This window comes from Triticum aestivum, chromosome 7D (genome assembly GCF_018294505.1).
Source record: "Triticum aestivum cultivar Chinese Spring chromosome 7D, IWGSC CS RefSeq v2.1, whole genome shotgun sequence".
In the NCBI taxonomy this organism is placed as follows: Eukaryota; Viridiplantae; Streptophyta; class Magnoliopsida; order Poales; family Poaceae; genus Triticum; species Triticum aestivum.
Window position 1 is genome coordinate 634,581,513 of NC_057814.1, and position 23,690 is coordinate 634,605,202.

At 41.9% G+C, this 23,690-nt stretch overlaps 2 protein-coding genes across 4 annotated transcripts; one reads left to right on the plus strand and one right to left on the minus strand.

Annotated features, from left to right (window-relative positions):
* Positions 1–8,858: 8,858 nt before the first annotated feature.
* Positions 8,859–11,230, plus strand: LOC123164541 (disease resistance protein RGA5). Its single transcript, XM_044582058.1, has 2 exons — positions 8,859–9,951; positions 10,094–11,230. The coding sequence occupies exons 1-2, from the start codon at positions 9,164–9,166 to the stop codon at positions 10,806–10,808; spliced, it is 1,503 nt and encodes a 500-aa protein (XP_044437993.1). The 5' UTR covers positions 8,859–9,163; the 3' UTR covers positions 10,809–11,230.
* A 3,154-nt stretch (positions 11,231–14,384) lies between these two features.
* Positions 14,385–17,805, minus strand: LOC100873110 (protein REVEILLE 1). 3 transcript variants are annotated; one of them, XM_044582059.1, is made up of 6 exons: positions 17,448–17,805; positions 16,510–16,614; positions 16,284–16,395; positions 16,130–16,191; positions 15,605–15,952; positions 14,385–15,508 (listed from the first exon to the last, which is right to left on the minus strand). In XM_044582059.1, exons 1-6 carry the CDS (start codon positions 17,469–17,471, stop codon positions 14,708–14,710), a joined length of 1,452 nt encoding a protein of 483 aa, XP_044437994.1. In that variant the 5' UTR covers positions 17,472–17,805; the 3' UTR covers positions 14,385–14,707. The 3 variants fall into 3 exon arrangements, with proteins under 3 accessions (XP_044437994.1, XP_044437995.1, XP_044437996.1); XM_044582060.1 differs by lacking the exon at positions 17,448–17,805 and adding an exon at positions 17,002–17,403; XM_044582061.1 differs by lacking the exons at positions 16,130–16,191; positions 17,448–17,805 and having other exon boundaries at positions 16,510–16,585.
* Positions 17,806–23,690: the final 5,885 nt, after the last annotated feature.

Here is a 23,690-nt window from a genome sequence, read left to right on the forward strand (position 1 = left end):
CTATTTTAAACCTTGACAGAATATAGCCGGGATTTGCTGAATTGGGCCGGCCCAGTAGCGCAGTTGCTCGCGCGCGCACTAATCTGGTTTTTTATTAGTTTCGTCCTTTTTCGTTTTCTTTTCTTTTTTCATTTTTACACATGTCTAATTTTTCTCAGTACCCAATGTACATTTTTAACGCACACATTAAATATTTTTGGATAAACTTTTGATATTTTCAAATACATTATGTACATTTATAAATTACATGTTTTCAAAACTTTTTGAATACATGGTAATATTTTTTCAACTACATGTTTTACATTTTCTTAATGACAATAAACATTTTATAGAACTACACAACACTCTTTTACGTGGTTCAACATTTTTATATTTGCATACACTTTTTTCAACGACATGCCACATATCTGTTAAGGTTATGACACATTTTTTTATATCATGCAAACATTTTTTTTACATTATAAACACATTATTTTAAAAATGCCATTCTTTTAAACATTATAAACACATTTTTTTACATTATAAACACATTTTTGGGAACTCATGATCATTCTTGAAATGATACATTTTTTGAATGTATAAAACATTTTTTTAATCACACAAATATTATTATACATTGTATAAACATTTGGATTGGCCCGTACATTTTTTAAAACTTGTGATATTTTTTAGATGTAACAAAATATTTTCAGGTTTCAGAAAATGTTTATGTATCAAAACGTGTCCCCACTTTAAATTTTTGCTAAGGTTGCAGAAAAAAATTATGTTTCAAAAAGAGTTTGCACTTTAAAATTTTGTTCAGGTTTCAAAAAATGTTTATAAAGGTGTTCACTTTTTCAAAGTTGTTGGTTTTTTAAAAGTATTCAAAATTTTCAAAAAGTTCTCGCACTTTATAAAATGTTCAAAGATTTCATAAATAAATATATTTTCAATAATTGTTTGCCCCTAAAAAATGTTTTCAAAGTTCGACGCTTTGGTTTCTGATTAAATATTTTGGGGCCTCGGACTTTGTCGGTCATAGTCGTTTGGTGTACTGGCTACCAGGTCTCAAGTTCGACTCCACAGCATACTTCTTTTATTTTCCAATTATTACGTCGCCCGTTAAGAAAAAGAAAGAAAGAATTTTTTACGTCGTGTGTTAAGGAAAAAAACTCGCTTCATGTCCGGTGGGCTGGCCCAGTCGAGTCCACTGGCAACAATCCGGAACATTTTTAAATACATTATTTATGAAATAATTTACGAAATTCCAGAAACAGTATATAAAAAACGTCAGACAATTTTGAAAATACGAAATACTTTTCATAGCATGTGAAAAACTGTTGGAATTCTGAACATTTTTTGATAAATGTGATTTTTTTAAATGCTAATAGAGTTGATTTTGTGCGAAACACGAAATTCCAAACAGTTTTTAAAAACACAAAAGAATTGAATTGGTGCAAAAAATAGAAACAGAAACATTTTTAACTTTTGAACAATTTTAGAAATGTGCGAACTTTTTTTAAACCTCACGAATTCTTGTTGTGTTATAGTGGGCCGGCCCAAATTCTAGTCCGTGAGAGTAGCTGAAATCCCGGCCGGGATTGTAGTCTTCCCACTGTGCCAAACTGGTCTAGGGTCCAAAATAGACCGGGATTACAAGTTCAGAGTGCCAATTTTCAGAATTCAAAGTTCAGGGTTTGATTTAGCTTTCATCTACAACTTTAAGGTTTATTTTGGACTTTTCCCCGCCGGTGCTGTTCCACCCGGGACCGGGCTGTGCATGGTGCGGCGGTAGTTGATGCAGCCGCCTTGGGCCCGTGCGCCGAGACGCAAGCGTGGACGTACGCTCAGCAGCAGCGGCACCTAGCGCTGCGGGACAGCCCGCTGATGTGCCTCTATGCGCAGTGCGCCGGCCGGCCGCGCCTCGGCCGGCCTACCATGGGATGGCGAGTACACAACGGTTATCTCTTCCTCCCTCGCACTCTACGCCGTGCGGCCTGCCGTCCGTGCTGTGTTGTTTGCGTGTGCTGCTTGTGGGCTCCTGCTGTGTCGCGCGCATGTGTGTGCAGTGTGCTGGTTACTGGCTTCGTGAGTTTGTGTAATCGTGTGTAAGTCAGGTGTGCGTCCGTGCTCTGTAGTTGTATGCGCTGTGGACGACGATGTCGCCCCTCTCGCTGCAAACGTAGAACGTAGAAGCCTCTCTTGCCAAAAGCAGCACTGGCAGGTTGTACATCTTCGTATTTATTTACTTATACGAGCTCAAAGGTTCTTATATTAACTACAAATTACATGTGCTTATACTTTGTACTACTATATATCCTTGTAAGTATGCCATGACACACAAACATGGAGAAATTTTAAAAAACAAATCTCTAGAGCTCAGCGTAATGGCTCTCGGAAAGAAACGCATTGGCTCTGGCCATTATAGTACCAGGCAACAGAACAAGCTTCTGAAGCTGAACTGATGCATTGTTTAACTCATCCTCAACCTGTGTCTTGTTTCTCCATGATTCAAGTGGAAGCAGCAATGATGGCCGCACCTAGACATGAATCTTTTTATCTTATACTGTATTACATTTAATTGGATATCGATTAAGTTGTGGGTTTATGTGCCCACAATTTACATAATTTCCTGAAGTTTTGTAAGGATGGCACTGGTTAGTTGTTGCCTGTCATGCTTTACTAACATATGTGTCACTTGACTACAATTAATAACTGAACCAATTCCAGTCAAAACTATTTATTTACAAGATTTATATTGTAACTCATTTTTCACCAGTTCTCTATACTTACTAAACAGTATGGGTTTACCCCATTCTCATATTTGTTATGTAGGAATCAATACTAAAAATATGGTTTTACCCTCTTCTCATATTTGCTGCATGCAGGCGTCAAGTTGTGATGAATTTGGAAGACACACTGTTAACTTACATAATAAGATCCTTAAGGCTGAAAAAAGGCAAGCAATGGCAAGGTATTAACAACCTATTTTTCTCATGTTGCTTACTGAAGGTGAACAAGAAGATGCATTTTAATGGCCTTCTTGACCTGCTGTTTATTTTAGATTTAGGTTGGTCCAGATTTTATTATTCATATGAAAACTGTAAAGTTTGTATTGTCATGTTCTAGCTGTTATAATGCTTACCATGTCAACAGGACAATGCAAGGTGTTGTTGTGAGTTGTCGGTTTCAGTATTCATTCTTTTCTGCAGCACACCAACTTTACATGGACATCTTACGTTTTTGTCCCAGTGTTTGATTTTGAAAGCTTACTTTTCTGTCTCAGTTTATATTTCTGAGAAGAAAAAACTTAGTTTATGAATCAAAATTTGTATGCGCGGTCTACCTGGTTTATACTACAATCACTGTACCTTTTCTTCTTTGTGTGATGTGTTCCCATCTCACTAGCTATGTTTCTCTGTGTTGTATATTTGTTTTTCCTTTGAATGTTATGAGACAATTTGCCTGGCTGGTGGCTGAGAAAATGTTTTTCAATTGCTATGTCATGAATGCAAGTAGTCACCAGTCCGACAAAAAAAAAACTGCAACAGATGGTCGTACCTATTGGTATTTCTTCCTATACATAAACATTGGTATTTTCAGTTTTATACACAAACATTATCTCGATGTATAGCTGAAGTCTATATGGTCATAAATGATTGATTCAGGCATAGGTTCATGCACATTATTTGCCCCATGTATGAACTCTCATGTTAACTACTAATATGACAGTCCCTCGGCTAATGGTGCCTTTATATACTGAAACCAACGGAAGGAAGTTATCATTGCAGCATGCTCTTTGTTTTATAGAACGGCATGGCGAGAATAAATGAGTCTTATTGAAGAGGTCGCAATGTGTATTTCTCTATGCCTCTTTCCAGTTTATCTTTCTACATACAGGGTTCACTTATCTTAAACCAGTAACATTTGTTGTAAATGGACACATCGTATCGATAAGCATTAGGCGCGGCGTGCTGCCGCACGGGCTAAGCTAGTTACGTACTATAGGATAGACCACAAAATCCCGTGTCTGGCACGGTTGACGAATCCTATTCCGCCAAACTGCTATTGTATATCTTATTATTGTGATATTTTTCGCCATTTGGCGCGAAATAGTGTGTTAAGACACCCCCCCCCCTAAATCTAATGGGCTAGCCCAATAGACTGCACTGGGTTATACCATGTTTTGAAAGGTTCCATCCGGTTTTTCTCGTGGGGTTTTCTCTGTTTCTTATTCTATTTTTTTTCTTGTTTTAACTCGGTTTTGTTTGGTTTTTATTTTTTATTTTTCTTCTCGCTTTCATTTTATATAAAAATTCATTAACATCCTTTTGAACTGATTTTTTTTAATCATGATTTTTTAAAATTCGTGAACTTTTGTCAAATTTTAACTGTGTAGGTGGGTTTGCCTGAACCTTCAACTCCCTATGTTTCTTAATATAAGACCTTTAAGTATATATATACGTATTTTAGAATGTAGATTCACTCATTTTGCTTCATATCTAATCCGCATTGGAATCTCTAAAAAAACTTATATTTAGCTAAGCTTCCCTCCAGTTTTTCCGACGAGTATTCGGCTTTTTTGTTTTTTCTTTTTATTTTCTATTTTTTATGATTCGTTTTTATTTTTTAATAATTAATATTTACTTTTTATAATGTGGATATAGTTTACAAGTCGTAAATTTTTTGTGCGAACATTTTCTAAATTCATGGCCAATTTAAAAATTCATGAATATTTAATACATATCTGTACCTTTTATAAATATCATGATTTTTAAATCCAAGAACACTTATAGATTAGTAAACATTTCTTTCAATTCATGAAGTTTCTCAAATTCATGAATATTTTTTAAATCTGTTAATATTTAAATAAAATTAGATCTATGAAGTTTCTTTCTTTCACCAACGTTTTCAAAACAAACAGAATATGGTAATGGTTTTTCCCCGAGCCAATGACACAGGAACGAGCCAAAAAATAGCCACCTCTAAAAAAAGAGCAAATAAAATAGCCGAGCAAGTCGACGAACCAGCCAACGAGCAAGCAAACGAAACATAATCGTTCACGGCCTAACTTTCTGCTACTCGCACTTCAAGCGCAGAATAGGAGGTCATATTTCGTGTTTCAAGCCACGATTTGCCCCAATCATGCCTGCTCGCCGCGCTCAGTTTGCTCGACTGTATGTTCATAAAAAATTTGCCGATTCTGTTGTATCAATTTTTTTTTTGAAAACAACATCAATTACAAAAATGTTCCTGGATTTTAAAAATTATTCATAGATTTTCTTTAAATGTTCACAATATTTTTCAAAAGAATGGTCATGAAAATTTAAAATCAAATATTACAGGATTTAAAAGTGTTGACAAATTTTGAAAATGTCCTATCTTTAAAAAATGTTCATGCATTAAAAATTGAGAACTTTCCAAAATTTCAATAATTTTATAAAATTGAATCTCATAAATAAATATAAAATGTTGACAAATCATTATCTATATTTTTTTACCAAATTTATAAATATTCATGCGTTAAAAACTATTAAAAAAATAAAACATATAAAAAGTGATAAAATAAAAAAATAAAAATAAAAATAAAAAATGCAACAAGATAAACATTAAAAGCTGCATATAAACACCAAACTATAAAAGAGACGAAAGAACCTTCCGAAAAAAAATATTCAATAATACATGAACCTGGATGTATCCCCACAATGAACGGGAAATAAATTTTTTGATATTTCCTATATATTGCATGAACGTTTATTGGGTCATTCTTTTGAGGATTTTTTTTCTTTTATCCCGTTCGGTAACGGTGCTTTTTAGAGATTTTCGTGTTTATTTGAGTGTCGTTCTTGTTTTTGTCTATTTCTTTAGGTTTTTTCTTTTTACTTCCTCCATCCCAAATTAGTTGTCTTTGATGATTTTAGATACGGTAATTTAAGTGAACTAATTTGTGAAGGATATAATATTTTTCTATTACTCTCAAAATTTATTCAGGAATTAAAAAAACATTCATATTGTTTGTAAGAAAATTCTCAAATTTAAAAAATGTTAAGGAATTTCTATAGATGTTCACATTTTTTTCAAATGGTCATAAATTTCAGAAACAGCTCACATAAAACTTCATGTTTTTATGAAAAATGTTAAGTTTTAGAAAAAAATATTTTTATGTGTTAATGAAAAACAAAAAAAGAACACTTGAAAACCGCAAAAATAATATGAAAGGAGGGCCCCATGACCTACTTGCCAGGGAGGATAGGGGAGAAGACGATGGGAGTGGACTGTGGAGGCTTAGAAGAAAGGGCAGGGCAGAGAAGGAGTCTGGGGAGAAGAAAAACTGGTGATGGTGTGCATCATGCTACAGCGAGGTTTGTCATACAACACTACATATGATGGTGTGCTCTCTGCAATATTTAAGCGCCTAGGTTATAACGTACCCTCTAGATCGGTTAGCTAATGGAATTGATTAGTAGTTTTGCCATGATGGGACAGAGAACCATCAACCATGGCAGCTAAAGTAGATTTTAATGAAAAGGCCACCAGCGCTCACATGGCTCCACGCTGCTCCACACTACTGCCTAACCGGCTCCTTGACCTCGCTCTTCTCAGGCAGTCAAGCTCATCACCATTACTCCATCCAACACCATCAACCATGGCACTTGTTGTCTAGCGTGCGGCTTCTTCTTCTCCAAGAGGGAGATGGTGGGGACGGGGGCGCTGGGCTCCATCATCATCAAGCTCGCCACCTTGCTCGGCGATGAGTACACGATGCTCAAGGGCGTTCGCAAGGACATCGCGTTCCTCGAGCGCGAGCTCCGCACCATGCAGATCAAGGAGTTTTCGACCATCTCTTGTGTATGTGTGGCGCTCCGCAATTTTTAATCTTTTCTGTTTTTAATCATTTTATTCTTTACTTTTTAATATTTTCCTTGTTTATTTTCTTTTATTTTTCCATTTTTAATTTTTTTCATAAATATATTATGACTTTTTTCAAATGCGTGAAATGTTTAAAAACGTTGAAATTTATGTCTTGAACCATTTTAAAACATAATTAAATAAATATTTATCTTTAATTTCAAAAAATAAATTGAGTGAACATTTTTTTAAAAATTGTGAACAAATTTAAAATTTCATGAATCTTTTTTTAATGTGTGTATATTTTAAAATTTCCATGAACATGATTTTAATATAAGACTTATTTCTGAAAACATACGAAAATTTTTCTAAAAAATTAAATGTCATGAACATTTATTAAAAATGCATGAATAATTTTAAAATTTCATCAATGTTCTTCTAAATGCATGGAATTAAATATGTGAACACTTTTTTAGAAAATTGTGCGAACCATTTTAAAAAATGTTATCATCTTTTTTACCCAAATATACTGATAATTATAAAAGTGAAAATAAATAAATAAAAGTTAAAAAACGTAATTGTGTACGCAAGGTCATCGCAGATGCGCTCCACCTTACTCACACTTGGCCCGTAGCATTTACGAGCGCAACAAGCAAAGCAAGGGTAGCGGTTGGATGGAGCTAGATATCGATACTCCCCTCGGGAGGACGGTTCAGTTGGATTTTCAGCTATTTTATCAGTTTATGCTCACTTATCTACTTCGGCATTTTGTTATTTGGATGCTTTTAATTAAAAATGTTCAACAATTTTCAAAAGGTTTACATTTTTAAAAAAATCATGATTTCAGAAATGATCATAGATATAAAAATGGTAAAAATTAATAAATATTATTCACATATTTAGAAAAAACATTCTTAAATTGTAGAAGTATTCACGAATTTTTAAATTGTTCCAAAATTTTGCATACAATCATGACTTTTGAAAAGCGTTCACAAAGTTAAGAATTGTTCACAAATTTAGCCGCGTCCTACTTATGTTGGATTCGCACATGGTATGGTATGTCAAATACAATCATGACTGTTTCCGCTTTGTTCCCTCAGACATATCCCAAACTCCCTCTATTTGACATACCATACCATACCATGTGCGAATCCAACATAATCGGGTATAATTGTTTTTTCGAATCCGCAACCTACTTATACTTGTCCCGCTTCCATATCCGTATAAAGTCAAATATGATATGGTATGACAATTATCCTACCGTATCGACTCCGGTTTCGTTCTAACAAGCAACCCACTTATCTCTTTGAATCCTCTACAACAATCGAGGGAAAAGCTCGAGATAACCAATAATAACACAAACAAACATCAACCTTCTCCTAAAGTACACAGGGGGGATATGAGATGGGCCGACGGGAGTGGACTTGCGAGGCATGTGAGGTTAGGGATGGAGAGAACATGGCAGTGAGAAGAACATGGCTGGTACTTTTCTTAACTACCCCTAGACTACTGTAGAAGCAGCACTTAGGGTTCAAAAATAGAAAAAAAAATGAACGTTGGGCGTTGGATCTTGGATGAATGCTCGAGATGGGCTGCGTGGAGCTGGTGAAGAGACCTGTTTTGTATATTGGTGTTAGTCAAGGGGTTTTCATGAAATGTATGAAGCTTTGCACACCGGCTCCCGCACACGAATCTAGAGCATCCATCCAAGATCCGACGGCCCATTTTGTGCCATCATCAGTGTTGGCATAAGTATTTAATCACTAACCCCTGACAGAACATCCAGTGAACACGAACCTAGTGGACCTAAAACAAACTCCATGCTCCAGCGAGGTTTGTCAGACAATACATATGATGTTGTGCTCTCCGAAATATTTTAGTGCCACCTCTAGTGGCTTTGCCTTTGATGGGACAGAGCCGTATTCCAAGGAGTAAAACAAAGAGCAGGACCATGCTGCATCCTGCATGGTTGGTTCAGCAGAACACTTGGTTGCTAAGATAGATTCACATGGGAAGGGATGCTCATCGTAATTGTTTATCTTCTTACCACTAGCAGGACACTTTGGTTCGCTCAGATTCAGTCTGAATGATCCCTTAGGACCCACCTGGCAGCCTCATGCGATGGGCTTCCGAGAAGCTCCATAGCAACAACAGAGGTACCACACACACACACACACACACACACACACACCACGCTCCTCCACCATGGCCTAACCGGCTCCTTGACTTCGTTCTTCTCAAGCAGTCAAGCTCACCCACCATCACTCCATCCAAGTATCCAACACCATAACCCATGGCACCTGTGTAGCGGCTAGCTTCTTCTTCTCCTAGGGAGATGGTGGGGACGGGAGCGTTGGGCTCCGTCATCGTCAAGCTCGCCACCTTGCTTGGCGACGGGCACACGATGCTCAAGAGCGTTCGCAAGGACATCGCGTTCCTCGAGCGCGAGCTCCGCACGATGCAGATCCTGGTGAACATGCTGGCGGGCATGGAGGGGCTCGACAAGCTGGCCATGGGCTGCATGGGCAGCATGCGGGATCTCGGCCACGACATGGAGGGGTGCATCGACCGCTTCATGCTCCGCCTCGACGAAAACGACATGGAGATGGAGGCCGCGCCCACGTTCCCGAGGAGCACCGCGCGCCAGCTCAAGACAATGTTTGCCCGCCATGGCGTCGGGGCCCAGATCAAGAAGCTCAAGGCCCGTGTCGTCGAGGAGGGCGAGCGGCGGCGTAGGCTGAATCCCGACAACTACGTCTCGATGACGATAGATCCTCGGCTGGCTCCGTTACACGGAGTGGCCAAGGACTTGGTGGCCATTGACGGCCCCAGGAACGAGGTCATCTCTTTGTTGACGGAGGAGAGCGTGGACCTGAAGGTGGTGGCCGTTGTTGGAGGTGCTGGGTTGGGAAAGACCACCCTTGCCATGGAGGCCTATCGCAAGATTGGACGGCACTTCCAGTGCCGAGCTTCTGTGTCGGTGTCGCGCACCCTCGACCGTGACAAGCTCTTGAAAGATCTCCTTTCTCAAATCGACCAGGCTGCATTTCATGATTGTCAGTCGGAGAGGTGGGATAAAGATCAACTAATCCGTCGGATCCGACACATTTTGACAGGAAAGAGGTAAATTTTTCTTCATCCGTACATGGGATTAGCATTTGATGATTTTATTTATGATATGTTTGTTTGCAAAGATAAATGTAGGTGTAGTGCTGAACATCATATTTGTGTTAATGGCCTTACTTAATAGTGTAACACTGCACAGGTACTTCCTTGTGGTTGATGATGTATGGAAAGAACAAGACTGGAAATTCGTCAAAGGAGTTTTTCCTGACAATCATAATGGCAGCAGAATAATTGTTACTACACGCATAGCCAATGTAGCCAAGTCAACTTGTTCTAATTCTGGCGGTCAGCTCTATCAAATGCTACCTCTGAACTATATTGATTCCCGAAGATTGTTCTTTAAGAGGATTTTCCACTCCGATAACTCCTGCCCTCCTCAGCTAGAAAAGATTTCAGCTAGGATCTTAAGGAAATGCGGCGGGCTGCCATTGGCTATAATCACCATCGCGAAATTTCTGTCCAACAAACATCAAACCCCAGATGAATGGGAGAGACTCCAGGGTTCCATTGGTGCTGGTCTTTCATATAAGAGTGATAATCATGGAAATGGTATGGGACATATATCACTGCTTAGTTATTGGGATCTTCCGCACCACTTGAAGACTTGCTTGTTGTACTTATGCATATATCCAGAGGGCGAGTACATCTCGTGTGAGGAAGTGAAGTGGAAATGGATACTTGAAGGATTCATTGCCACAAAGCGGGGAAATTTGTATCAAGAAGCAGAGAGTTGTTTCAATGAACTTGTCAATAGAAGCATGATCCAGCTAGTCGATGTTGACGATGACAACTTTGAACGATATTGTCAGGTTCATGTGATGGTGCATGACCTTCTAATATCCTTGTCAGACTAGGAGAGTTTTGCCACTGTTTAAATGGTGACAAGCTTGGGCTGCACAGTCATGTGCCATGTCATTGTATTTCCTGGGAATATGTATAACCAGAATTTGAACACTGGTTGTGAAAGCTAGATGACTCCTGATTTCCCAATGTTCAGGGTTGTTCTGAAGATGTCTAGATGAAGCAGCATGTGCTAGAATCAGATTTCTCCATTTGAAGAGCCAATGCTTTTACTTGGAGTGGACAACTGACTTGCACATCTTCTGCTGGGATGCTAATGTTACCCTGCTGCTATTCTGCTTGCACTTGAATGTAGATCTGCCGGTAATTGTATGATCTGCTGGCTTCCATGCTCCATCTGTGGAAACTTGGCAACCTGATCTTGTAATGTGCTGTTTTGTTTTGTTTTTGCCAAAAGTTCCTGCTGTGTTGACCATGTGCCATGTGATGTGTTTGGTTCTGCTCCTCATGTGAGCGTTTTCTTCACTGTGGAAAAAAAAACATATAGAGGTAGTATTTGAGAATTCAGAGTCTAGGTATCACCGAGGTTCCTCAAGATAATATATTGGGAAGCTACTCAATTTGCAGGGCTGTTATCATGGTAAACCGCCATCAACCATAGCCCGACTACACAAACCGGTGCGCTTATTCGTTGACCATAACTCTGGCTACAGAATCTTATAAGCTAATTGGAAAGACAAAGTGTTTATGCTTCAGCAACCAACTGAACTGAACCGGCTGTGCTTGAGTCGAGATGTCAGGTTCAAATCTCTGAATTTCAGGAGCACCTTTGTTGACAGCTTCGGTTTGTTTATATATAAGTAATACTAGCTGAACTGCTTGATATTGGTATGTATATGGATGCTACATGGTTCCAGCAGTACCAGGATCAGGCGGAGCGTCCTCTTCGACGTACGGCTACCTCTGGAAACAAATCTATAATACGGCGAAGCACAAAACAGGAGAGACGCGGCCTTTCCCTCTCCTTCCTGCGAGGTTCGGTTCAAAACAGAGTCTTCAGACTCATAACCAATGGAAGAAGTAAGTGGTACTTGTTGCTGATTTTTTTTTGTTTGAGTGATAATCAGTTCCAGAATTAATCTGAAATTTAAACTAGAGCTGAACATTGCTTAGGCTAATGTAAAAAAAGAGAGCAAGATTTTGAGCGTTGATGAACACATGGATTGATCTGGAAATGTACGCTTAAACTGAACATTATTTATAGTAGTTTCAGACTTCCAGTAGCATTTCGCTTCCCCCAAAGGAACATTTGTCCGACAGTGAATCTTTTGACAAGCCGAGCAAAGAGCAGAGTTCCGTTTGGAGGAGGGTGAAACAATTGCAGAACTGAAGAGAAGTTGGTTCGTTTGCCATAACCTGAGCTGTGGTTACCACAATTTCAGAAGTAAAATTTGGGGTGTGAGCTGGGCACTAACTATGGTTTTCAGTTTTCCACAATTATATATACACAAATGTCAAACAGTTAGGCTTGCGTGCTATGAACAAACGGAAACTGTCGACGAAGGTGCAGCTGAAATTCAGAGATTTGAACATGACACCTCGAGGCAACTACAGCCGGTTCAGTTCAATTGGTTGTTGAAGCATACAAATCTTGCGTTTGCCAAATATCTCAAGAGGATTCGATGAAATGGCTTAAATGATTCGGATACAAAAAAAACTTGCACAAGGGAAACAACAAGTCTAGAATGGAACAAGAAATTAGATTTCAGGGCAGGCACATACTCACCTGCTTCCCTACGCCTATCCCCCTCCTTTGCCCTCTCCTCGTAACTCTTAAGCATCTCATCTTCAAGACCTCCTCCCGAGTTGCATCATCATAAAAAGTTTGGACCAGGAGGTACACAAGGCTTGCAAGATGTTCGATGCCTATGTTCAAACCATCACCATATCTCAACTAAACTTGAGTTGCACTCCAGGAAAGGTTGTGCCATCGGAGTGCTGTCATCGCACCTGCTGCAAATTTTATACCCATTTCTTCGCCACACCAAATACTATAGTCGAACACCTCTCGCAGCTTGAATCTGTTACTACATACAGTCAGGACGCCAGCTGAATTTGAGACTTTTAGCTGGAGATAGGCCAAACAAGGCACCCATAAGAATATAATTTTCTAGTTTAAGATGGCTGCAGACCTTCTCCATCAAGTAGTTTGACTTTCATCTGCAATTTGAGGATGTTGGTTAGGGTGGCCATTCCCTTGGGAACTTTTTTCATCATATAATTTTCTAGTTTAGGATCTTGAAGGTGTGGAAAGGTTTAACGGATCCCTAAACAAATATTTTTCCCATTTTTCGATGACTAGGAAGATATCGACGGTTGTGTTTGCCCAACTCATTGAGAGATGACTCCAGTTTTTCTCCATTGTATCTCAAAACGCACTTATCCTCATCAGGACAATTCAATAATTCACCCATCAAAATCTTTCTCAGTCTGGTTAGATGTCCAAGGCCTTCCAAAAATTTCTCAGGCTTGTCAACTTTACAGATATCTGACACTTCCTCTAGGGCTTGCATTCTCCCAAACATATCTCCAGGAAACACGGTGTCTTGGTCAATGAATAGGCGCACCAGTTTCAGTAGCAGGGCTATGCTTGATGACAATTTTCTAACTGAACTGACCCGTAAATAAAGAGTCTTTCTGATATCTTCAGGAAGCTAATAGCCGTGATTCCTGCACTCTGAATTCTGAAATACCTCGGTTGATAGAAAACATCCTATATTTCTTGCATGCTTGTTTTCCGTGACGAATGACCCCCACCACATATGTCAAACACGCGCAAAGACTGGGAGTCCACTAGTGGGGGTATCCGCTTTGTTTCTCCAAACACATTCCATGAGCGGATATGTAACTTGCTTCCTGTGATGGTATGGATTGCCCATTTATGTTCAAACCCACAAGATTGCAGCGAGAGTCGATGGTTCTTGTTTGGCAAAGGATTGCAGAGACGGTTTAAAACTGTGGCAAAATTCTCTTCATCTGATAGAGATATTATAAGGTCAAGCACCATATCATGAGCCTGACAATGTTTTTAAAATCATAATAGTGAACATTAACATCAACAAGCTGGATCAATCTTCTATTGATAAGTTCATTACAACAACTCTCTGCTTCTTGATACAAATTTACCCGTTTTGTCGCAATGAATCCTTCAGCTATCCATTTCCATTTCGGTTCTTCACATGACATATTTGCATCCTCTGGATATATACACAAGTACAACAAACAAGCCTTTATGGCCCCTACAATTCCCAGCACCTAAGTAGCCTCTGCTTCTTGCTTGACAGAATTGAATGGTCAGACATCGGCAAACATTGGAATGTTCAGCAACTGCATTGTTCAGACAAATATTCATAATTTGCCACTTGAGAGAATTGAATTTAGCAGCCATGGCAGGAAACTTCAAAGGCATGTATTGCCACCAATGGTGAACAATGTTTCCTTCCATGTCCCACTCTGAAACAACACGGCCAAGCTCTGCCTGCATGCTCAGGACAAAAGGCACCAGCATCTTCAGACTCTTACCAACACAACACCCAGCAACAACCAAACATGCCAGCCTCATTCATTCATTCAGAGAAATCGATTTCCATTAGGAATCAACAAGAGTGACACAAAAATTCTTTGCTTTTACATCAACAACATGAGACAGACAGAGAATTGGCATCCCTACAAAACCTCCTGCTTTTATCCTACAGCACATACAGCAACCACCTGTGCCCTGCTCTTCACAGGGCGCAGGCAGGAAACAACGCGCATTTCCCGGGCCAGACCGCCGCCAATCTCTATGTGCAAGTAAAACCTAAGAATATACCGGAGCAAAGGAATATGTGGAACAGGCTCCTCCTAGGGTTCATAGTTAAATTAGAAACGGGGAAGAAGATCCCCGCTTTCGTCATTCGACTCTACATCTTTTGTACGGCGCAAACCCCCTCACCGGCTCATCTCCGCTGCTGACGATCGGCTTCACTCTCACGAAGGCCGAGTTCGTGCTTGGTTTAAGCTGAAAATTAGAAACCGACGGAGGGGCCTGCGCTGTTCCAAGCGACTCAAGCACTTTCCACTGCTTGCTGGCTGTTGCCTGAGTATTGTCAACGAAGTCCGAGCTTGATTCAACTGGAGGGCTCTTCGCAGCTTCGCTCTCATCAGTAGCTTTTCCATTGTGTGCCACTGCACTCGGTCCACTTGGATGGACCATAGGAAACCCATAGTATGGCCACCACATGTGCAAACGGGCAATTCTGGCTTCCGCTGATTCCCCGAAATGGAGCGGGAATGAATTGTATGGAAGAACCCACCCACTTGGCGGCGCAGCGTATGCTTGAATTTCTACAGCCAATGGGGCTTGTGATGTTGCCTTGTAAGAGAATTCTGAGATTTGCTCTCCATTTGTATACGTCGGAACCTCTACAGCCAATGGGGCTTGTGATGTTGCCTTGTTAGAGGATTGTGAGATTTGCTCTCCCTTTGTATGTGTTGGAATATCTACAGCCAGTGGGGCTTGTGATGTTCCTTTGTTAGAGGACTCTGAGGGTTGCTCTCTGTTTTCATGCCCTGAGCCTGTATCCGGGGAGCATCTTTTCCTCGGGTCTGGGATAACGACCGTCTTCCCAAACAGCTTCACGCTTGTTACCTGTACCTCATCAGAAGAATCCTCTTCAGAGGTACCCGTATCTTTGTTTTCCTGATCAGCTTCCTGCGAAAGACACAAGAGCAGTCCAATAAGTTCAACTGGTCATTCAATAAGGATGTTCAGCAGTGCAGCTAACTGGGCTGAATGATGGTTGTTTACCTTGTGGGATTGATCTATCCCTGTTTGTTGACCTTCCCCTCCGTTCACCATTGGAAGAACAATATTCTCCTCATCTGACGACTCTGGGGAGGCACTGCGAGATGACGGGTTTGACATCGATGATCCAAAAGCATCCGACTGCATTGCAGATATCACCGACACGGGAGAACCATTCTCTTGGTCAGAACCAGAAGAAGATGACATATGAGCAAGCTTGGATTGACCATTTGCTGCGTTTGCCCCATTGCAGGAGTTCGCGCGCTTGCGAGGATATGGATGCAGTGGTTTCCTCTTTGGCCTGGGGGGAGGGATCTCGATCTCAATTTTAGCACCAGGTTCACGCACCACCTGCACGACAAGCAACCCCGCATGAGAAAACATGATCGACATTCAAATGGTTCAAATTAGCTGCCACCAATTCTGCTTCTACATTACATGTATGATACAAACATATAACATAAACCGCTGTCCACAGAGTGGCGTACAGGCCAAATGTATCATAACTACAGGAAGGGCCATAGTCACCTTGGAGAAAAACTTCTGGGCATGGCTTCGGATTTGGACAGCGGTCTTTGTGCCAATGTGTTCTAAAGAACAGTTCCGATGAATCAGCATCACTATTTCAACTACTTTAAATTATAATGCGAGATGCGTTATACTTAGAAAGGCTGACACACACCTTGTATCTGACGCCAGGACCGGCCATACAGCTTCAGCGCCTCCAGGAACTTCTCGTGCTCTTCCTCCGTCCACTTCTCCCGCTGCTTCGTGATCGTGTAGGGCTTCCTAGGCTAATCAATGCAAGACGAAGATCATTAGGCACCACGGCGGTGATATATGATACGCCGATGGGACCAACTAGCATATTTGTTCTTAGATCTCAAACTTGGGTAAGAAATGGCTACCTTGACAGGATGCTCACCCATCCCCTCCTCATTGGGCTCCATTGCAACATCCACCGATAGCCCTGTGCCGATCGGCATCCTAGATGAATCCAAGGCATCCCTTTCCTGGAGGCAAGAACAGAAGAAACAACATCAGTACTTCAGCCAGCCCAAAACACATTGCTGATCATGGCTGCAAACAGTTCCAAATACCAGCAGTAATTACCTAGCAAGCCAAAATAGTGTCCAATTTCACCACAGGGGGTAACTGAACATTGCGGCATAATTTGAGCTACAACTACAGATGTTTCTGATTAAACAGGATCAACATTCACATTGCTACTGGAGTACTGGTAAAAATCTACTATCAACCACTACTTGTTCTAGTAATAAAAAAGTGAGCTATGCTGATTGGTCCTCAACCAACCATGCATGAATTAAACGAAGACTGGTAACTACTAGCAGTAATTTTACAGTCAACACTGTAAAAGTGCAGCGCCAACAGAATTTTACCTAGGATGGAAAGCACCATCAATTGTTTCTGGATTTGGCACTCAGGCCTCCTGGCATGTGTTTGGTAGGTGGCTCTAAAATAATTATGGGATGGGAGTTGTGTCCTCCTGCCCATCTCTAGTTCTGGAAGCCTCTAAAGATATTCCGGTGGTGTGGTCTGTGTCCTCCCAAAACAGAAGTGTCTAGAAACAGGGCCTTTCTCCCAAGAGAAACGGATAAAAATCCCTCCCAAAAAAGTTGAAAGACGAGGTGGTACTGGTAATAATTGCAGAAATAAATGAATAAAAACTCTTTTTGGCAAATCATCTAACGGAGAAGCCGTCGAGAACAGAAATCTGGACGGTAAATCCCTCCCAAAAAAATGTTTTTACTGCGGAAGTAAAAATTCGCAGCAAGCGAGAACAGCCGGCGAATGCGCGGAGCAGGCAGAAAAAATGGATCTTTACCTCCGCGAGCGCCATGGAAGCCATGAGCCGTCCCCCGGGGTTCCAAATCTCGGCCTCCGCGTCACCGAGATCGAACGAGGCAGGCGGCAGGGACCACCACCAGCCGACGGAGCAGGCGGGGACGGAAGCAGCGGCTCTCGCCGGGATCGGCCAAAAAAACACCCCCCTCGGCGACCGGAGCCGGCCGGCGAAGCACCGCGACCCAAAGAAACCGACCCGAAACAGACGCAGCGAAAAGAGGCGAAACGAGCGGGGACGCTCCGGCGAGCGGCGCGGCTAAAAGGGGGCGCCGGGGCGGGGCGCGCACGTGCTGCCGGGGGAGGCGGAGGGAGGAGGAAGCGGAGGCGGAGGAGTAGGAGGAAGGTGGGGTGGAGGAGCGACGGAAATATATTTTCGCGAGGAGGGGCGGGGAGGGCGGCCACGTCACGCGCGGGGCCCGCCTGTCGGAGCCCCGAAATTTCCAGAAGCGCCGGCCAGCTCGTGGCTGTGGACGCCCCGGCCTCCCCCTTTCCTTTTCTGGCTTTGCCTCCCATTGGGCGCGCTTTCTCCCTTATCTGCTCCTCGGCCTACGTGTCCAAGTGTATATACAAGTGTATTCTCTTACTAGCTCAAAACAAAATTGTATTTTTTTCCTAGAGTAGTAGAATTTTTCTTTCTCGTAAATCTAAACGGATTCGGTACGATTTGCGTGTGATTTTTCTATCTAATTCTCCTGACATTATTTGTATGACGGTTTGGAATAATGTACCGAATTTCCCCGTGGTTTATTGTCTCATACATAATTTGTTTGACGGGACATTGTTGTTGCATTACAGGCTGTTACTGTGGTACGCGAAATAATGCACGTGACAACGCATGGGGGTCTCGGCGTTTTTGCACAAGTGGAGACGGAGGGGAAGCGAGGCGGAGGAGAGCCACGAATATCTGGAGCCATTCGAACATGAGAGGCCAGGAGCGAACCTCTGGAGATATTTCCGGGATAAATTGTAGCAATGTTGGTAAATTTTAGATAAGGCCAATTATGTAGTCATGGCACGAGTGGGCTTTCCCTTTCTCGGCTTGTCTAACATTGGTTCCTCTCGTCTTGGCCACATAGTGTTTGACACGTATTTCTCTAAATATAATTGTTGAGGAGATATGAGTGGTGATGTTACATTTGTAGCCCTCGTAGTGTGTGGCTAATAAAAGAATCTCTTCTCATTTTAACTTGATGATTTCATGAACTTATTCGAGAGACTTCGTATGTCTTGGATAGGAACCGTGCGCTCCAGACAAAAGGAAGCATTTATGTGCTTGTCATGTTTCCTCTCGTTCCAAAATAACCCATACATACAATGAGTATTTATTTTTTTGAAAAGAAGGGGAACCATCCGAACATATTTAAGAGCGACTCCAATTGACAATACGTCTGGCTCGACATTGTCAAATTGGCTAGTTGGATAAATCGTGTCGACGATTGTAAATTTCAGAATAAGTGCAACTCTAAAAACATGGTGTGCAAGTGGCCTTTCCATATCTCGGCTTGTCTAAATCTAGGCTTCTCTCCTTTTTCTTTGTCACATAAATTCAGACATTTTATTGTCCATTTAATTGACAGATGCATATATACGAGTTGTGATGCTACATATTTTTGGTCGTGCGGTGACGAGAAGATTCGACACAGTTTTTGTCGCTTCCTTGCGTTCCAGAGACTCTGTAAGTATTGAATGGACACTCGGACGCTCTACACCCACAAAAAAGAAGCACGAATCAACTCAATTGAAAAGCAGGCACAACTGTTCTTTGAACTCACCATATATCACGACGAACAAGCCCACGGTAGACTATAAAAAAACAATTTGTGCATCAAACTATTATAAGTGGGTTTTCTTCAAAAGGGAGAACAACGCCCGCCACCGCATCTATTACAGCTGCAAAATTTGCTATTACTGCTGTGTTTAGGGGAAACATGAGCTCTGCTTGGTGAGATTATTTAGTACTACTAATCTTGACACACCAAGCTGCTGCCTGTCCCAAACGATCAGCTGACATGATGAGGTATTTCTTAATGGGGATGCAGTGCAGGTGGTGATGCCACCATCCATCTTTTTGGTCGGCGTGACCCAACCGTGAAGCAAAGGGCAAGCACGCTCCCAGCCACAAGATCCTATTTGCTCCATGCGCTTTTGCGCCGGCCACGTCACGCACCCATCCGGCCCAACCTTTGGTGGACAGCTAATATCTCCTGGTCAGGCCCGGGCCCACCGCGCTTTTCTCTCCGGTCAGCTGCCGGGAAAATCCCTGGCCACATGTTTCTGGGACCCACGTGTCAGGGTCCTTGTTACTAGTACAGTACAGTAGTAATTGATGTTTGCACTAATTAAAGAAGTGGGATTAAGGAGGACTAGTGGAGGAGTACTGATTTGGACATGGGGTTGGCTTTGCCAAGAAAATGAAATGCTTTGTGCCTTTAGAAATCACGTCTTAAATTGGAAATGTGGAGCGGATTTGTTTCCGCTAGTTAAATATTTTGCTTTTTTAACACAAAATATTTACTTTTTGTAGTACTATTATACAAATGCGGGCAGATGGAAAATAAATATCGCTTGATAACACGGTAGGTTCCTCGGGTTCTTGGATGCACGGCAATGCTCGAAGTTTGAGGTACTAGAGCTAAGAGCAGGTGATTAAGCTGTACTAGTAGTAGAAATAAGTGAACAACAAACGATGAATTTCTCGATAGAAATGTACTCTTATGTCCGGAGTTACTTGTTGCAGAAATGGATAAACAAAAGATGCTTGTTCGGGATCAAAAACTGCACTGCGAACTGAGATCTAGATGCTGATCAATAAGTGGAGAATGGAAAGGTACCAAAACAGGGTGTGATTGATAATCGATCATATCCCTCCCATGAGGGTCTCTCGTTTGTTAATGGCTGCATGACTAGGCATGGATAAGATCGGCTTTGGTTCATGAGGTCGCGGGCAATGTGATTCCAAAGAACGACGCTATACATACGACAGGTTTCGTCTGATTTATACACAATGTGTCGGACCATCAATACCTAGGACCAAAATCGGACAAGAGGCAAAGTATATGTACTAGTTTTGGACCCAATATTTTTGTTCTCCTCGTCCCTGCGTATTCATGGCAAAGAGCAAAGACAGCGGAACCTCTTTTTAGGGAACTCCCTGTAATTTCTGTAACGCTTAGGCCCCCTTTTGCATCGCGTGGTTAATCATTGCACTATCGAGTGGTCCGGAAAATGAAGCAAATGAAGAGAAGAAAAAAAAGATGGCGGCAAATATCTTGAGGCTGATATTGAACCAGACACAAACTTTTCCACATGGAACTACCTCGATGCTTCCCGCCACATCACCCCCTAGGTGGGCCCCACGAGAAAGCGCAACAACGCAGATCGCATCACGCCAGCCACCCTTCTAAATTTTCCTGCTTGTTTATCCATTTTCGTGATTGATATTTTCGGTCAAAAAATTGTTTCTTGGTCAAAAAACTGATGCAGGTCTCAGTGCAGTGGCTGGGATGGGAGTTGGGAGGGACCTCCGCCACAAAAGGCGCGATGGATCTCCCGGTCTTAACTAGCGGCGATTTATAAAATCCAAGATAATGAGAGCCACAAAACCAAGTGCATAGTGTCACACATCGCGTCACATGCACGGTTCCTTGTACCATTACCCGGGTAATTACCACTACCGCCTAACAGGGTAGCTTAATCAATGGAAACCCTATCAAAAAAATAACACCGGTGTGGTCCAAAAAGACAGAGAGGGGGAGAAAAAGAAGATTGGTGGGTGCAAATATCCTGCGGCTGATATTAATCTGGGATGAGACAAATCCTGCAGGTGGCGACTCTCCGTCTCAGATCAGATAGCATGATCGTAAAAAAAAAAAAAATTGCAGCGGGAGCGCGGCTCACGTCCACTGATCCCGCGCCGAGGTGACGTGGATCCACCACTGGCCGTTTTTATGCGCCTCGGCGCTTTCCGCCAACTCACTGCCCGGTGGGCCCCACGAGGAAAGCCCAATGAAGATTTGCCCGCCACTCTTCTCCGATACTGCTGTATTGTTTTATTTGTGCGGTTGTCACGGCCCATGCAAGGTCAGGTAAGCTTGTGTTGGGTTTATAACGGAGAGGTTAACTCGGCCCGTCTAATGATGGTTTATAACGGAGGGGTAGCAGTGGAGCAGTAGTACTATTTTGGACATGATGTTGTCTTTGCTACTTCTTGCTAAGAAATGTAAAATACTCTTGGTGCCTAAAGAAATTTCATCTCAAATTGGATAGTAGAGCGAAATTCGGTTCCCCTACAGATGCTAAGAGATGAACAGCAGGTGATGATGTTTTTTCTTCTTCTTCTTTTGGAGAGAAATGTACTACTAATTAGACGGGAGAATGGAATGGTGTGGATCGTACCGAGGTGTGACTGATAATCAATCATATCCGTCACATGAGGGTCTCTCCTTTGCTAATGGTTGCATGACTAGGAGGCATGGATAAGATGAGCTTTAGTTCATAGGCCCCGGGCAGTGGGATTCCAAATGCCGATACGGCACATTTCACCCGAGATTTACGCACGACGTTGAGAACCGAACATCAATGCTTAAGACCAAATTGCTTCAGATTCCAAACACAACTTTGCCGAGACTCCCCCACATTTTATTTCTCCTCGGCTTTCTTGTCTTGGTGATTTTGAGCAAAGACAAGTGGAGCATCGACCTGGGGACTTCCCTGTGCTTTTTTGTTGCGTCTAGGCCTCTTTCGCACGAATCCAGTTAATCATTGCACTATTGAGTGGTCCGGAAAATAAAACCAAAGAAAAGGAGGGAAAAAAGAGAGACGTGGGCAGGAAAATGAAACCAAAGAAAAGGAGAGGAAAAAAGACACGTGGGCAAGTATCTTGAGGCTGATATTAAACCGGACACGCTTGGAGCTACTAGCTCGATGCATGCTTCCCTCCACATCACCACCGGTGGGCCCCACCGGAAAGCGCAACGAAGAAGATGGCATCACGCTAGCCGCCCATCTCTGTCCTGCGTTTGTTTCATTCGTGTCGCACTGACCAAGATAAGTTGAGCTCAGGTTAGAGGTTAGATTAGCGATGATGACAGTCACGGTCACGGTCACACCTGGCGACGAGTGCCACGTGGCATTTTAATTATTCTTGCGAGGTGTTGGTGCTCCAGTATTCCCTCTGAAGAGTAGACCTTACACAAAAATTGATTTTTTTTATATAGAAAAATGTTTCCAGGTCAGAAATCGGATGCATGTCTTAGTGGAGTGGAGGCGAGGGGTGGGACCTCCGCCACAAAAGGCGCGATGGATCTCCCAGTCTTAACCGGCAGCACTATATAAAATCCAAGCTAATGAGAGCCACAAACCAAGGGCGTAGTGCCCGTCATCGCGTCACATGCGTGGTTCCTTGTCCTACCATTATCCGGTTAATTAGCACTCACCAGACTAGCTTAATCAAATTAACGCTAGTGGTAGGAAGAGAGAGAGAGAGAGAGAGAGAGAGAGAAAGGTGGATGGGTCGTTGGGTGGGTGCAAATATCTTGCGGCTGATATTAATCTGGGACGAGACAAATCATGATGCAAGTGGCTAATGATGGTGCCACGCGGCAGCAACAAAGTTCTGCTACCGGCCGGAGATGCGGTCTCGCATGTTAGATCCGTGAAAAGATCGACCTTTGATTTGCAGGAATTTTGAAACCCAGTAATATGAGCACATGATTTAGAGTGGCAATGTCGATTTGGAATCCTGTAGTATACCGGAGAGTGTTTCATGCCATGGAAAAACAAAAACAAAATGTAAAAAAGTGGTTAGAGCGAATGTTAGATTTTCTTTGAAATGTAATACAAGTGGTTACTTAGGAAAAGTTTCTTATAGGATCCAATCATGTGAATCAAATGACCAACATAGGAAAATTTCTAAGGATTCTAGTTGTAGAAAAAAAAATCTATGAAATTCTTTTGGTTCCAAAAACTTTCCTCTCTTGTCGAGAGTAGGGCGTGCACACACGAGCAAATCAGGTAGGTACACACAGACTATGCAGCTCTCGATGGCCTTAACTGACAGCAGTTTATAAAATGGCAAGATAATGAGAGCCACAAGCTAGGTGCTCACCATTTGATGTTGGATTTGCTATTTTTCTGCTAAAACAATAAAAAAATACTTTGTTTTTTTAAAGATCGCAACTTATACTGAAAATGCATAGCAAAATTTTATTTATGTAGAATTCTT